This window comes from Carassius carassius, chromosome 34 (assembly GCF_963082965.1).
Source record: "Carassius carassius chromosome 34, fCarCar2.1, whole genome shotgun sequence".
NCBI classification, from domain to species: domain Eukaryota; kingdom Metazoa; phylum Chordata; class Actinopteri; order Cypriniformes; family Cyprinidae; genus Carassius; species Carassius carassius.
Genome location: NC_081788.1, coordinates 14,669,551 through 14,687,945, shown reverse-complemented (window position 1 = coordinate 14,687,945; position 18,395 = coordinate 14,669,551). Strand labels below are relative to the sequence as shown.

Here is an 18,395-nt window from a genome sequence, read left to right as displayed (position 1 = left end):
TATCTATGGACTGTTTAGGAAGAACTGACTCATTAAAATGAAAGTAGGGGATAAAACTATAGCTTACAAGTGTTTTTCTGCTCGCTCTGCAATAAAGTAATAAATGTGATTTTAAAAAAAGTTTTCAGCCTTAAGAACGCCACACGCGGAATCTTAGCATGGTTTTATTTTTATTTAATTTTTAACTTTTCTGACAGTTTAATTTGCCACTGACCCCTCATCTCTCTACTAGCCTTTATTAAATCATACTCTCAATAGTGCTGTTATTCTGTCATGATTACCTGAAACTATCCAGCACTCTTGCTCGTGATATTTAGCGTGATATATGCGGACTATTTAAACACTAAGTTTTAATCTTTGATCAATAGCTTAATAGCTTATAGGCTATAAGGCTTAATCTAAAATGTCAAAAAATGAATAGAACATGCAAATTAGGTAATTAATAAGGCCAGCTGGAAATTAAATTTGGAAGTTGTCCAAATCTCACAAAATTAGGTCTTTTTTCTACACTCTGGGTTAGAGTTATTCTACACTCTAGGCTAGGCTGTATTTTATAACGAGTGTCCCATAGAGAGCAGTTGATTCGCTCACAGAGGCAAAAAAGTTCAAAGTCACGTGGTGAGACTATGCAATAATGTCACTCCGGCCCATAAAAAAAAAAAAAAAAAAACCGGAGGAAAGAGAACAAAGAAATCGTTGCATATAAATAAGTGTCCGCTGTATCTGCAGCAGCAGTCGTCCACAGTCATCGCACGAGCTCGCGCAGCAACCTTCTCAGGAACTTCCACTTCCAGCAGCGGAGCTCGAGGATAGGAGGAGGATGCGGGTCTCCGGGCTTCTGTCAGGCGCTTTCGCTCTGCATGTGCTCCTGACCGTGAGATGCAAGCCTTTGCATGAGAGACGAGGACTCGTGAATCACAAAGAGCCTCAGGTGAGTTTATCAATGCACACATTTAATGCATTACGGCACGGTACGCTGCTGTTTAGTAAGTGGTAATTTTTAAATGTACGTTAAATAAATACATTTTATTTTACTTTAATGCTGCATGCCGAAATACAAATAGCTCAGCTTGAACAAAGCAACAATTTGCTAAGTTTTGGCTTGTTACAATTATTGCTGTAATTAAAAATCGTAAAACAGCGTCTGCAGCTTCTACATTTACAAGCCAGAACCTGTCAGTTTCATCTTTTTTGTGATTCAGATTAAGTAAATGATGCTTATGAGAGCAATTTCATCTCATTTAACTATTTAACTGCCATTAAATGCTCTTGATAAAAGTTTTTCAATTTAAAGTAGACTCAACAGGCTTACAGTTTTCTTTATGGGTTTCTGTTTATGCCCTATATTGGAAGTGTTTGTTTGATTGTTAAAATTACCTAATCAACCTGTCATCACATTACTAAAACTGAAGAATGAAATTTAGTGTTGTGTTTATTATGACTCAGGTGTAAAACTTAAATATAATGTTATCCGTTTGTTCTCTCAGCAATGACAAAAGAGCGAGGGATTGTGCAGGCATGGGCAAGTTGGTCTTTTCTGTGCCATCTGGAGGGACACACACTCCCTCACTCTCACACACACACACACGGATGCATAGCCTACTGTAGAGAGAATTCAGGGAATGTGATAGTCTCCTGACAGAAACCGTGCACTCTTTTTTCCTGTTACAATTATTTTGGCCCCTTGCTCCCAGGCACGTCCCCTGCTTAAAGAGAATAGAATATGATGTCTGTCAACCATGACATTCAAAATGCTTGTTTATTTTAATTATTTTCCCATCCGTCTCATTCTCACAGTATTTGACCCAGTCACTGCGGAGCAGAAAACACGAGCAATTGAGGAGGCTCTAGAACACTAATTTATACAGTTTATTTGAGGTTAATATATGCAGCTTAAATATTTACACCACTTAAGGCATGTCATTTTCAATTAACTTTAGTTGATGTTGAATGCCTGAACACAAGAAGCATAAAAAAAACATTAAAGTTGTCATATCCACAGTTTAAGCATTATTTGCTAGTATATAAAAACAACAAAATGAAGAAAAAAAAGTGGAAATAAAGACTATTGTTAATACACTCCTGTAGTGGGACTGTGCTGAGCAGTTTTATTGGGTCTATAGGTGCTTATGTAATATTGGTTTCTTTTCTTTTTGTTAAACAAATTTGTCAGCTGTAATTTGGTGTAAGGTTTATAATACTGAGTTTTAATAAAACTTCACTGAGAAAAACACAATTAGGCTATATATTATCAAAATAAACAAATGTAAGTGCTTAAGATACAGAAACATAACAGATGTTTATCTGTTTAGTAATCATGAGACGTTCTCTTTGAAGTCCTTATGGATTTTTTCCTTTGGATATATACTTTTTTATTTATTTTGAGGAAAAGATGGGGAATTCTTTAATACTTTCGCAAATGTAACAAACCTTACCTATTGTAGCTTTAAAATTGGACGTTTATGAACTTTGAAGTATGAGTAAATTCACCTGCACCCCAAACAGCATTTCCATCAAAAACATAATTGTGTTTTATAGCCTAGTAGTTCAAGGTTATCGGATCAGAGGATTCACTCACCTAAACTGACTGGAAAATGTCCCTGCTATGATTTTGACAGGGTCATTCAAGCACAGCATGATCAGTTTCATGGTTTCCTGGATGTGTCAGAGCATGAATGTGTGTGTGTGTGTGTGTGTGTGTGTGTGTGTGTGTGTGTGTGTGTGTGTGTGTGTGTGTGTGTGTGTGTGTGAGCGGGAAAAATTAGGTTTATGTGAATAAGCCAGGTGCCAAAATCCTTCAAGCACTGATCCAAACTTGAAACATTTACTACTGCTGGTAGATAGAGGTCTTGAGCAGCTGGGGATAAAGTTTAACATGAGCACTGGTGCATACACTGTATCTGGGAGCTTATCACTGAGAGCTTACATGAAAGTCTCCTTTAGTCCTGCATTGGACCACTCATCACTCCCAAGTCAGCTGCAGATTCGAGGGGATTTACCTGTGAATATTTGTTCAAATGGTAATCCTTTAAAGCATAATTTATCTTGTCATGAAATATTGTGTTATGCTGGTGCAACACGGTGGTGTAAGGATTAGCTTTTCTTTTTTTCTCTCCCCGTTTGATATCTGTAAACCAGATTGGACAGTGATCCAGATCTTTGATCCTGCCCTCTACCCATTTTATTTTTAAGGGTCGAAAGACTCATTTAGGACTTTTGATAAATGTGGAAAGAGGAGGGGTCAACGATTATCATACTAAATCAAACAATATTCCAACATGCATGATCCATTTACTTCAAGTACTATAGTTTAGCATTTTATAGAGACCTTTACTCAGTTGGTCCTGAAACAATCTTTCTTTATGAGTTATGATTTAGATGTTTGTTTCTTAAAGGTGATGTGTGTAATTTCCGTAATAGTCACGTAATCGTTACCAAACTGAGAAAAAAAGAATTATTGTTTCCAAACAGGTGTTCAGTACAAGTTTAACTCAATTAACAGCATTTGTGACAAAGGTGATTACGTTTGTATTTTTCTAAATCAACTTGTTCCTTGCTTTCTTTATAAAAAGCAAGCACAATGAGGGACTTAAAAATTATTTTAAACGCAGAAATGCAAGCTTAACATTTTATAGTTACATTATTTTTTTCTTTTAAGACCTGTGTATTACTTGCACAGGTAAATTTCTTAATTTAATAATTTTTGTAAAAAATTTTATATGCATACTTCCCTACTACATAGTATGTGAAAAACAGAATGTGAAAAGAGTAGTATGTCCACTTCCATTGTAAGTGCTTCACTGTAACCCAGATTTTTGCTTCTTTAAAGGGAAATTTAGAAATATATATATTTTTATAATCAACATTATGCAACAAATGCTTACAATTGAGTGTATCTTGTACTGAACTCAGAATATTCCCTGAAGTAAAAATAAAAATATTTTGATAGCTCAACAGAAGTACCATTTACATGTTTTGAAAAATCAGTCTGCAAATTGATTTATTTAAAGCTGAGTTCTATATGTATTGACATATTAGATAGGTGAAAGTGTTGCATTAAATCACTGTTTTGCTACTGAAAGTGGCTTGTTGAGTTTGTTGAAAACAATGACAACCCCCCCAACCCCCCCCCCCCCCCCCCCATCCATTATGCAACACGAGCACCTGACATTTTTTGCTACATAATGGTAGCATATTCACACAATATCGCTCTTTCTTGTCAGTCTTGCTAAACAAAGGCTGCTGTTTTGGAACAGTTCATATCATTAGCCTGATCTCAGTGAATCTGGATCTCTGCTGGTGTTTTTACTGTAGGACAGAGTTCTGGAGAACAGCACATAGGGGTGAACATGGCTCTCAGATGCACTCTTATCAGGAGTGGGAGCTGAAAGCATGTGCTAACACAAGAGCTCCAGAGACATGGGAGCTCTAGGCAGTTTTGTATGGGAGTGAGGCTTAAGCACAGACCTACACTGGCAAATTTAACTATATGAAAGGAGACAGCAGCATTTATATCTTTGCTTTGTCTGGGAGGCTTATCTGAAACATAAATTATGTCAAACTACAGGCAAAACGCTGACTCAGAATTTTCCAGCATTTACAAAATGAATCAGAAAGCTGGCGAGCTTTCAAACTCACTGAGACAAGTTTCTTCTCTCCCTGCCTGTGAACCTATTAAGCACTGACCCAGAATTTTGATCCCACTCTAAAAAGGTATTTTCAGTAGCTTTAGGGTCAGACTGTTTATTTAAACTGTGTTGATGACAGTGGACAGCTACGTTTTCACACCTATTTAAAAATTCACTCTGATCTTTGCAGAAAAAAACCCCCATAACATTCATTTCCACATTATGCCACTACCTCTAGGCTTTTTATCAGTGCATACTGCAACCTTGATTTCCATTGTATGTATTTAAAATGACATTTTGATGCTTTAATCTCCTCAGACATTTAATGAAATAAACGGCTTAAACGTTGGGGAATGTGTTTTGACAGAAAATCAAGATACCTTGGGCAATGCTATAAATTATTACACACACATATAAAATAGCAACCTATTGTGTTGACTTAATTCTCCCCCTGCATAATATAGTTAAATGTGTTCTAACTTGCCCTGCATTTTTGAGAAGTGGGACAAACACATATACGCTTTGAACCTGAGTTCTTGAAACTTGCATTGTATGAACAATGCAGAAAGCACTTCATCTTTGTGTGTGCCAGACGTGGAATGTGTGTGTGTTATTCCAGGGTAATGGCAGATCTCGCCCACTCATAGGTCATAAGTCACAATTCAGTTGGATGTTATGATGACATAAACAACTGAGAAAAAAAATCAAGCATTTTAAAATACTAAATCCTATTTAAAACACTAAATCTAAGTAATGTGGCACCAACAAGTGGAATCATGCAGGAACAAAACCCCATAAACCTGGAAATGATGCCTTCTTGGTCAATATGTATCTTTGTGAGTCCAGGACTCCAGGTGAATGGAGATTAAAATGTCATGTGGTGCAACACCCTAAAAACATAATCATTTTTAAATTAATGATTCATCATATCTGTAAAACCACCTTTACATTGAAGATACATTGATTAAGATGCGTTCATGTATTCTAAATGGTATTTTTTTGCTTTATGATACATATGAACATAATATACTGTAATGTTAAGCGTAATTTTAAAGTCAATAAATGATGAAAATGGTATTGAAAATGAACCACAACTGTCTTTATGCACATGTTTGAAATCAGCATGCTGGTAGAAAAGTCTCGCTCAGAGACAAGGGCACATTCCACAGTTCCTGCTGGGCATTGTCTCTAATATAACAGCCCTGCCTCACGCATGAGGAGTCACCTCCGTGCCGCCATCCCTAGGAGAGAGACACGGGGTCACCGAGGGGAAAACATTTAGCCTGTTTGCTGTTTCTTTGCTAAAGTCCTAAACATTTTTTCATATTCAGTAAACCAGTCAAAAAAGGGGGGCACCTGGGCAGAAATGTGTTTTTCCTCTTAGTCCAAAGAAAGACATGAAGACAACATTCAAATTTGAATATCACAATATAGAACTCACTGTAAATTCTTCAAATCGTAACATATGTAGCTTTTTGAGGTAAATGTTGATTTCATGTCAATTAAGTATTTTTTTTGTATGAATTTTTCAGTAAATGGGAAAAAGGTGAGCACTGTAAATGAAAGCTGAAACATCCTGAAGTTTAAAGCATCTATAAATGCTCAGAATTCTGTCTGAAAACGCCCCAGTGCTGCCCAATGCATTTCTCTCCGTTTTTAACGCCCATGTTAATGAACATCCATTTCCTCCAAAGAATGTTTAGAGACACTAAGCAGTCCATCCGCAATCATATCCCACAGTAAGTAAACAGTATCAACCAGGAAAGAACATGATTTTGCTTCTTGTATCAGATTAGGGTGGTTTGGCTTATTTGTTTTTATTTAATGTTCATTAACATGCAAGAGGTTTATTATCATAAACTGTGGCCTTGCCAAACAGGTTCGGTATGGTTTTTCATTATGTCAGTTTATCATATTTTAGACAAATAGACTTAAATAAAATATGTCGAGCATTTTATGGAATTATACTTATATACTTAATATACAATAAACTACTATTTAAATTTTAGGAGTCATTTAGGATTGTTTTTTAATAATGCTCACCAAGTCTGCATTTATTTAAAAACAAACAAACAAAAAACAATAATATTGTGAAATATTATTAAAATTTAAAACAACCATTTTCTATTTTAATGTATTTTAAATCTCTATTTATGCCAGTGATGGCAAAGCTGAATTTTCTGCTTCATTACTCCAGTCTTCAGTGTCACATGATCCTTCAGAAATCATTCTGATATACTGGTTTCCTCTTATTTTTGGTGTTCCCATGAGGGATGAAAAGTGCCACAAAATTGTTCAAAATTGATTTCTTCAAAACACAACTTTTAGTGGAGAAACATGCTTTTTGTCTGCATTATGGTGTGGTGATAAAAACTAACTAACTAGCTTACCAATATTAGCATGGGTAATTTCGATTGTTGCCATTCAGTTCATTCCTTCTTTCCATCGCAGGGTTTATCACAGATTCCTCATTTCCTCTCTGAAAAGAGGAGAGACAGGGTCTCCCACCCTCAGGACATCGTCAAACCTCAAGCATGGCCAAAAGATGAGCCACAGCTCAACACCCAGCTCAGGAACAGCCCCGGGGGCGCAGGTCCACTGCGCTGTGGCGTCCCAGACTACCCTGACCAGAGAGAGGTGCATCTCAGCAGGCACCCCAGACAGAAACGCTTTGTGATTTCTGGAGGACGCTGGCCAAAAACTGACCTCACTTACAAGTAAGGTGTATAAGGAAATCAAGATCATATCATTATAATTCAAAGTAATATATACAAAAAAAATTCTAGTAAGCCTACTGCGTTTTAAATTATGGGAGGTGCTTGAGAGGGGAAGTTCCACTCAAAAAGACTGAAATTACTGTCTGTTCACCTGATTAAATTCACAATATAGCTTATGAATAATTAACTAATCTTGTTTTTCTCCTCAAATCCCCGTCTTTTTCCAGGTTTGATATAATGATATAATAAGATATAATTATTATTAGCTTATAAATCAACTGTGTAACGTAATCCTACTTCATGGTATTGCATTTGCACCAAGTAACAGAAACTGTCTTGTTACGATGGTTGATTTTAATGATTTAATAATAACAACAGAAACAACAACAATAATAATTTATCTTTCTAATAATCTTGGAATTGTATACTATAAACAACTGCTGACACTATGACAAATTGCTTTTATTCCTTAATGAATAAAAGGGTCTAGTAAATGCTGAAATGTATATATAAAATAATAATTATTATTATCGATATTATGAAAAAAATATAAAATAATAGTTTTTATTATCTGTTATATTATATATTTATTATTATAATAACCACACCTATTATTATTATTATTATTATTATTATATAAATAAGTTCTTTAACAGTATTTTTCTTTTTTTTATTAAAACAAGCTCCAGATCTTTTCAGTGGCACAGTGCCTGTCTGTTTTCATCGTAACAAAAGGGTAATTTTTATCCTTATTCAATATTTGAATAAACAATAATGTTTGTGTGCTGATAGCACTTTCTATCTCTGTTCTGATAATGCTTACAGCAGTCAGTTTATGTGGAGGAATGCAGAGACATTATAGTCTGACGATTGAGGAAGAAAAGGGTTGTAATCAGCCACATTTGTACAGGAATCTATTCACAGGCAGCACAGTGTGGATGCATCCGGTTGAAGATGTAGGATACTCACTTTTCTTTCTGAGGTCTTGTTGCTCTCCATTGTTCTTTGTATAATATTTTCATGACTGAATAGTACAGAGGTATGCATTGTGTATTTGAATGGGGCATTATAAGATAAATGAAATGTTTTTTTTAAGGAAAGTGTGTGTTTATATATATATATATATATATATATATATATATATATATATATGTATGAAGAGTTCAGATGCAAAAGCCTCTAAATGCCATCTGAAATTTTCATCTAAAATTAGGATTTTTATTAGGCTCCTGTATTTATGTTCAGTTATTTCACTTTAATAGCTTGGAAAAGGACCTGCACATTGCCATTAAAATAAAATGACTCAACCTAAGCATTGGAGCTTGATGAAAATCCTAATTTTAGATGAAAATTTCAGATGGCACTTGGAGGCTTTTGCATCTGAACTCTTCATATATACACACAGTATATAAACCTTTACTTTTGCATTTTGTCATTTAGCAAAGGTTTTTATCCAAAGCAACATGGAATCATTTATTTAACTAAAGTTAGCATTTGGAAACTTAAACTTTCTTGATGGACCCTTTTCATAGAATGTGATGGCATGTTTCTACAGTTCTTAACATTATAAATCTAATTTTTTATTATGTTAGGTAAGTCATCGTGAGTTTTTTTTAATTATAATTTTTTTTATTATGTACATACAGTAACACTATAATTAGTTAACACTGATGTTTAAGTGTTTCTAACACAACAACTGAGGGAGCATCTTCTCTTCTCAGCATCTTAATCAATCTCACTATATTTTGTACCTTTTTTGGAACGTCATTTCTACGCTAATGTGGATTTTTTCCTTTGCAATTAGAGCAAATGGGAAAGCTAAAAGTATTTTTGTTGTAGTTTCCATTCACCACTATAGAAGTTTAGTCAGCTATGATGAGCTCTGAGTTCGGCTTCTGAGAACCCCGGAAATGTGAAAAGGGTCCATTTCACAAGGACAAAGAAATCCTAAACTTGAGAGGCTGAATCGAGACATTCCTTGACACAGACAGATGTGTGGGCCCTTGATAAAGCTTGGCTTCCATTATTAAAATGTGTATTTCTAAAGAATTTCTGATACAAGTTGAAACAGTTCAAGTTCCTATTAACTTGAGCTATGTGGATTTGTGATAATTGTATCTTCAAATATTTGAAGAGTTCTCACCTTTATGTAAATGACTATAATAAAAGGTTAATTATGCCTAAATTGTAATTGTAGATCCAGAGCAGTCTGATACGTGTCTGAGGTAACATGATCCCTGTGGGGTGAGCTCTGCTCCTGTCAGAGAACTGGGTCATGAAGCTACACATAATACCACTGAAACCACAGTTTCATTATGCTCATAAGACAACCAATCAGAGCACATGTGGCATGCTCAACAGACAGATGCCTATGGTGATGAATAATAAAGATGAATCACTGGTGGTCTCTGATGTGGATTTGTGTCGGTTGGTGGTCCAGCAGTGCAAGGACCGATGGTCTGTAACACAATGCGTGTATGCTGGGGCAAACATTATCGTCGGTGTTTTGTTGATAAATTTAGTGTTTGCCTGTGGATTTTGTGTTCAGAATCCAGCGTTTCCCATGGCAGGTGAGTGAGGATAAAGTGAGGCGGGTTTTACAGGAAGCTCTCAAGATTTGGACTGATGTCACGCCCCTCACCTTTACTGAGGTTATCAACCAAGAGGCCGACATCGTCATTGACTTTGCAAGGTAACAAAAAAATCATCCTTCAGTATGCCTAGGTGTAACAGAGTGAAGCAGTTTGTCATTTTTGCTTTTGGTCTCTGGCTCCTGTTCATCTTCATAAACGGATATGATAGTAATCTGGTGAATTTCATAATGACACCTGAGGGCCATGCAAAATCATATCTCAGTTATAGTTTTTTCAGAAAAACCCTCTTCACAGGTGTATTTGTCATCCTTGATTAATGTATCCTGCAAACAAATACAAATGTTACCAAATAAAGTGAGTACTAGTGTAGTTTTCAATATAGTATGATAGTAAAGAACGGTACAATATAGTATAATAAATCTGGGACTTGTGTATCTCACACGAGTCTACATTATTTAACGGAAATATGCTGATTTCAGATTTTCATATTTATGTCTTTAGGTATAAAACTAAAGAAATTAATAAGTGAAAAAATTTAAAATATATCATATCACATCCAATAGCTCTTAATGTCAGTCTATTTTCTGCTATGGTAATACTGGCAGAAAATAGGTAACACTGAATATTTAGTTCAAGTCACACATATGAATGGGGAATGTAGTGGTTTAACTTGTTTTTTTTTATGTGATAGTCCTACTGTGATGCAAAGATATTAAATGGTAAGTATATATATTTATATATATACATAGATATATATATATATATATACATACATATATGTGTGTGTGTGTGTGTTTTCCATATTAGTTTCTGGCATGGTGATAATTTGCCCTTTGATGGCCCTGGTGGGATTTTGGCTCATGCTTTTTTCCCAAGGACACATCGAGAGGGAGACATTCATTTTGACTATGATGAGTCCTGGACGGTTGGCAATGAACTTGGTAAGTTGCAAAATATTCATACTGCTTCACTGCCTGCCAATCACTTGGAAAGCTCAAATACAGATAACACATATTGTAGACGAATGAATCAGTGAATGTATCATAGATTTTTTCTTTTTTAAATTACCTGGAAAGTTTGGATAGATCTCTGATACGTTCTAAGTTTTTTGTGTATTTGGCTCCAATCTTAAACCCAGTCGACATCCATATGGGATTTGACAGATTAAACTGACTAAAGTGATTAATATCTGTTTTTTTATCATACAAATGCATGACATCATACAAAGTGTGTGTTATTTTGTAAGGTTGCTGCACCTTTTGAGTTCATGGTGAGATGTCACCACAGACACGAGCAAAGACAAGATGTCTGGTTTTCCGTTCTCTCTTTCCACAATGACATCTACTCTCAGCTGTCTCCTGACATCATTTCTACAGAAACTGATGTAGATGCACCAGATGTTGATGACCCTGTCTGAACAAAAAGATCAGAACAAACAAAATGACAGTCATTCCTTAAGATCAGATATAAAAGCCAAATCAGATTGGTGTGGAAATGCCTCATCTTAAATGTCATTCTACAGGAACTGATCTTCTTCAGGTGGCAGCACATGAGTTTGGTCATGTCCTGGGTCTACAGCATTCTCTGGAGCCTGGAGCCTTGATGTCCCCATTTTACAGCTTCTCTTATCCTCTCCAGCTCAGTGAGGATGACAAGAAAGGGATTCAGTACCTCTATGGCCCCCGGCCGAAAGCCGCGGTCCAAATCCCTATAGAAACCAATGAGATTATCACCAGTGCAGTGAGTCACTGAACACTTAAACATTGAATAAGTTACACATTTAAAAGAATGTCGACAGCAACATCAACAGCATTGCCATAATGTTGGTTACCGCAAAAAAAATAAAATAAATAATAATAATAAAACAATCGAGGTTACAGTGAAGCTCTTACAAATTATAACAGTAAATGTTAATATACTCACTCTACTCAATTGTATAGACTACAGATGCTAACAATATATTTTTTTATTGTGTAATTTGTCAATTTAGTCTCAATTTTTTATTTATTTATTTTTTTAAAGAAAACCAGAGGTAATTCATAGTTTTGTGTGTGTGTGTGTGTGTGTGTGTGTCATAATAATTATTAATGTTATAAATTGCAATTGTATTGTATTATAATTATTATTGTATTAAGCCCCAAATATTCCTAAAACATCACATATTTTAAATCAGTTTATTCCATTTATTCTCACTTACGTTATCCCATCTCCTCTCTTGCTGTCGCTGTTTGTAGCCTGACTCTTGTCACACAGACTTCGATGCTGTGTCTGTAATCCGTGGGGAATTGTTCTTCTTCAAGGCCAGCTATGCCTGGCGCATCAGGGAGGGCCGTTTGCAGGCGGGATACCCTGCCCTGGCCTCTCGACACTGGAGGGGCATTCCAGAGAATGTAGGCGCTGCCTATGAAGACACAAAGGGCAAAATCTGGTTCTTTGAAGGTGGGTGAGTTCAGCACCAGTGGCTGACTGTGGTGATTTGTGGTTGGAGGACAGGATCAGACAGGCCTGGTTATATACATATCTATGGTAATGGGTGGTGCGGAGCTTCCCCTTGACCCATAACTTTAGCATCCTGCTTTGTGCCTCTAATGCAGGGCATGATAAAACACGAGCACGCAGAACACACTCTACTAACAACAGATACATACATGTGTTGTTCAGTGCAGTGCAGCACCAAAACAGTACTGTACACTTATTGTATCTCAAATGGTACTTGTGAATTCCACAGAATTAAATGTATAATTTCAAGATTGAAAATTTGGGTTAAACTTTACTCTTTGCATTTAGAACTGGAATAGCATTGGTTCAGTGAGTCAGACGTGGTATGTTGATGTGAATGCTCTTGATTATGACTATGATTATCACTCAAGACAATTTTATAGACAAAAGGTGTTTGTGGATCCTTTAAAAGCATTAAAACATATTAAATTCACATTTATGGCCATAAAAGTCTAAACATGCCATTTTGTGATCTGTATAAAAATTAAGATTATTTATTGTCTTTCAGTAGAATATTGAATATCATCCAAATTTGAAAAAAATATCAGAATCTTTTTTATTTTTTATTTAATCACCCAGCAACTGGAAGTTTAAGTTTTGACATGACATTTTAATTAAAAATTACAAGGTCTAAAATAATAATAAAATAAAATAATTGCACATACACAATTATTTGTTTACAATAGGTTCAGTAAGAAATTAAATTAGAAATTAAGATGAATTTTGTGAATTTCCATTTCATGCTGACTTTGAACATGCAGATAGACTAATACTTCATTTTTCATTTAATCAGGTTTTTCATCTTTTTTGCATTTCATTGAACAAAGGTTTAATACTGTGTAGTTTTATATTGTGAAATCAGTTAGAAATTCTTTAGATGGAGTCTGATAATGATTTGCCTTTGTTTTACAAAAGGGAAGTGAATCTGCAAATCAATAACAAATAATAGGCAACAAAGCTAAAATGGAATATAGCGACATTTATAATGAATTAACATACTAATGCAGTCATATTTACTCTTTACTTATACTTACTCTATAACATATGTCCTCTGTTAGGTTCCAACTACTGGGTGTTTGATGCAGAACGCAAGATAAAAGGACCAGACCCTCTCCAGACTATAGGCCTTCCTGTCACACACATTCAGGCTGCACTGCACTTAAAGGAGCACCACGGCCACCATACATACTTCTTCAAGTCAGGACGCTACTGGCGTTTGGATTCCCAAGAGAACAGAGAGGACACGGCCTTCCGTGGCAGCATCCAGGAGGACTGGAGGGGCATCCCTGATGAGATTGATGCTGCCTTCCAGGATGCACATGGTACTTCAGTCTCAGCCTTTTTAATACATACTATTGAATGTTAATATTAACATAAAAGAAATCAAGTTGTGTATGTGTTTTTTTTTTTGAATAATTTTACTAATTTACTAATTTTACTAATTTGACTAATTCAATGGACCAGTTAAAAGTAACTTGCTTCTTTTCTGAATGAATCGTTTGAATTAATAGTTTAGTGACTAATATTAAGAGACTTGTTTCCACCTACTGTCTGTTTTAGTTTAATATTTAAAGTAGAATCAGTCAAATGTTATGTTTAAATATTATAACTGTTATTTTTATAATTTATTAGAATTATTAATGCAGTTGTAATTGCAGTGTAAATGCATTTCTACCAGCTCTGATCAGCATTAAATATTCTGTCTAAATACATCTAAATGCTATTTAAGGTGCAGATATTGTGCCGCCTGCAGTGCAAAGATGGATTTTGTTGAGGCCGATTTCATTTGAATCATAACCACCAATTTGTGTCTTATTATTTTGATTGAATTTGTTGATGAAATATATATAAGAATTTATTCTAATAAGGTTCGAAAAAAATAAAATTATAACGGAAAAAAATGGAAATCAATTGAAGGTGGCAAATATTCACTTAGTGGAAACGTTACTACTGTGAACCGACCACCGCACAGGTCATTTAAATTTCTCATATTTCTAGTTATTAAAGCGCCTACGTTCATAACCCTAACTGTTAATGTCAACAGAAATGCAAGTGATTGGCTAATTTGCTCACAGCTGTAAAATAACACATCATAAATAGAAACATTCCACTCTCTTCAGAACGTAAACACTGATACGCACTCATGTGTCAGTTGTTTTAATTTTTTATGCCAGCCCCACTATGGCGCTAGGCCTGTGTAAATCTCAGAACAGTCTGCTGTTTTTGGAATGTAGATCTATTTCTAATTGAACCTGCGCATGCTGCATCATTTTAAGTCACTCTGACCCAGAAAGCACATGTTATACGACATAGCAAATAGCTGAGACATTTTTAGTGGATCAAAAACAAAATGTTTATGGCTCAAAGTGATTCAAAAAGATGGAGTAGGTCATGTTCACAAAGTCTCTTGTGAATAGCATCCTAATAGCTTCCTTGACAAGATTTGCATTGATTTCCTGCTGAAATTATGTGGCTTTAATCCATGACAGGGAACCAGCTAAGAAAAAGGCAGTCGTTAGATCTATCACTGCTCTGCCAATTTTAATTGTTGAGTGTGACAGACCTCTGACAGAAGAGGGCGATATTTCAGCAGCAATACTCAGTTGTTTTGGGTCAATACAAACTTGTGCACCCTCACATTTCTGATTTATAATTACTAAGTATGTAGTTGTGCAGTATTCTGCAATAGTAATACATTGTGTTATGAATTCCCATTTCCCATGAATTAATTTTCTTGCAAACGGTTGTATGCTCCACAGGCTTGGCCGTCTTCATCAGCCGTCGGCAGTACTGGAGGTTTGACCTGGTTCAGCGTAAGGTTTTGGAAGGTTACCCACGCTATGTTGGTGCAGATTTCTTTGGATGTAGTATGCCATAAACCCTCAGGAAACTTTTCTGTCTCTTACAAGTTCTCACACTCTCTCACTGGTCTAAAGCATATTGTGTCAATTTCCCTACTTTATCATGATGAGGAACTGTACTATATAAACTAAGTTCTTGTTTCCAGGGCATCTCCTTTCCCTTAACCTCAAAAATGTCTGATTTATCTAATTTCTTCTCAGGAATTCTTGCACATCTGAGCTTTATGGACCACGAGCAGCTATGTCTGTATTTGTTGTATTATCAAGCAACATGTAAGGAGACATAAATGCCCTGTTGTTTAGGTGCTAAACAAGGTGCTAAAACATTCGTCAGGGATCTTTGCACTTGATGCAATGTCAATAACTCTCAAAGTTTTTTTATGATTTGCTGCAAGTTGTACTGTAACTTAAACTGTGCAGTTTGAATTGATTAATAGAGAATATGTCTCTCATTCAAAATGTTTTTTTCTTCTTTCTTTTTTTTCTCAAGATCACACAACTCAACTCTTGACACATGAGCATTTGTTTATGAGAATATGAATAGACAAACTGGCACTCATCAGTGCAGGACACTGACAATGTTTTAAATCTTTTTTTATTTTTTATTTTATATATATATATATATATATATATATATATATATATATATATATATATATATATATATACACACACACACACACACACACACACACACACACACACACTAATAGATCTGCTTGAAATTCCTTAAGATCATCTGTGTACAATTTTTCCTAAATTTTGTAGTTTTTCGTAGTTCTTGCACTTTTTGTAGATTTCTTTGGCTCTTCATATTTACCATGTAAATACTTTTATATAAATTGTGTGTTGTATTTTGGTACAAATAAAATATACCCTGAAGATTTTTCAGTGATCCATTCATTTATTCATCAATTTGCAGTAAGCACTGCATTAAAAAAAAAATTTAAATGAAGAAGAAGAAGAAGAAGAAATACATAGAGAAAACTAAAAAAAGTTATGGCCAAAGTTTCATTAGAAGTAATATAAACACGTTAATATATAAAAAATGTACAAGCCTATATATTAACCATAAATATAAATAAATAATTGCAGCGATAATAGAACAATAATAAATATAAAACAAATATACAAATGTATATCTTTATAATTCATAAAACAAATGACATCACTTTTACGCTAATATCATTTCCATGACGTCAGTGGAACCGTGCAATCTTATTGGTCCACGGAACACAAGAGATTTTTGCTTTTATCCACGTGGAGGTGCTGAAGCGACTGACAAAGCCTGGATTTCACACTCCGCCCCTACTAAAACTCTTATAACCAAACGCAAACATCATGAACCTTTAAAAATAAACAGTCTGCAGCTACCGCTAAACGTGGAAATGGATCTACTGTATGGAAAGCCAAATGGGTCAGAATACGCGTGCTTTTCAACGCCGTATTCATTTTAAAACGCCGTTTTCATAACGCCGCCAGGCGTTAAATAAGCGCCGTTACGTGATAAGTTAACGCCAGACGCCACCAGGCGTTAAAATAACGCCACACGCCGACCGACGTTAAGTTAACGCGACACGCCACTTAAGATGCAAATTTATTCGCTCATCTACATGGACACACCTCTCATGGCTACGAGGACTCTACGGCAAGTCAGAGCATCCAGTTTGCAAGAGCGCGAAGATGGCAAGAAGAGCCCTTACAATTGTACATATAGGGGATAAATGCCCCTGAATAAGCTTTTGTCTCATGAAGTCTCATGAAGTGAAAATGTGGAAATGATTTTATTCAACAGTTAAATTAATAAGGAAGTAATATTATTATTTTATTATTATATTATATTTTGAGTAGGATATCATTTCAATTTAATAAATAGTTGGCCATAGTTTTACAAAAATAGAAATTCTGTTTATTTACATTTACTCAACCCAATGTTGTTTCAAACCTTATGTCTTTATTGCGTTTGAGGAACATAGGAAGATATTTTGAAGAATGCTGATAACCAAACTGTTTTAGTCTGTAAATATATGTTGATTCAGATGCAACTTCTGAAACAAAGCATAGCATGTGTAAACCTAAATTAAATATACATTTTTAAAGCTACATTTTGATTCTGTTTTCTCATTCTTTGCTTTTCTCATTTAACACAATTTGGCTATATGATAAAATATCTTTTGAGGGTACTTTTTCTTCCTTTTTAAAACATAATAACATATGATAAACTGAAATCATACTCAAAAGTAGATACCTGAATTTTTACAATAAAGCACTTACACACACACACACACGTCTGGTCAGCTATCCTTGTGGGGACTCTCCATAGGTGTAATGGTTTTTATACTGTACAGACCGTATTTTCTATCGCCCTACACCAACCCTACCCCTAAACCTAACCCTCACAGGAAACTTTCTGCATTTTTAGGTCAATTTAGGTCCCCTCCGTGACACGAGTCCCCATGAGTCTGTGTGTATTCAGGTTTAAGTCCCCACCAGAATAGAAAAACAAATACACACACACACACACACACACATATATATATATATATATACATATATACATATAATGAATATTGTTATTACATGACACAAATGAGTGTAAATTTGGAAATTATTACAACAGTTAAATAATAAATTTCTTGTAATATATTCCAAAATATATTTATAATCTGTGTTGGAATATATATATATATATATATATATATATATATATATATATATATATATATATATATATATATATAATGACCTTTTGGATGTATTTCATTATAAATCTCTTTGTAATCTATAATAACATTACATTTATTTCATATTTCTATATGTCCTTCTTGAATATTAAGCAATTTTGGCCACATTATAAATACTTTGTGAAATTGCACATGCTAAAATATAAGCATTATTAATGTGTTTAATAAAAACATAAACATTAATTAGTGAAAAGAAAGAATTATTTAATAAACAATTAGAATGATTAGTACTTGTCTCTCATTGGACTGATTAGCCTATCTCTCAAAACCTTTCTTAATTAGTTGTACAGTATTGCATGATTTGTAGATTATATTTAATACACTTTGCGTAAACGTTTGCAATTAGTTTTTA

General features: G+C 34.7%; 1 protein-coding gene across 1 annotated transcript; it reads left to right on the top strand.

Moving 5' to 3' along the window:
- Positions 1-668: 668 nt before the first annotated feature.
- Positions 669-15,699, top strand: LOC132114463 (stromelysin-3-like). The gene is made up of 8 exons (XM_059522595.1): positions 669-931; positions 7,080-7,345; positions 9,894-10,037; positions 10,747-10,880; positions 11,462-11,679; positions 12,174-12,378; positions 13,497-13,760; positions 15,198-15,699. Exons 1-8 carry the CDS (start codon positions 821-823, stop codon positions 15,314-15,316), a joined length of 1,461 nt encoding a protein of 486 aa, XP_059378578.1. The 5' UTR covers positions 669-820; the 3' UTR covers positions 15,317-15,699.
- The last annotated feature ends 2,696 nt before the right edge of the window (positions 15,700-18,395 follow it).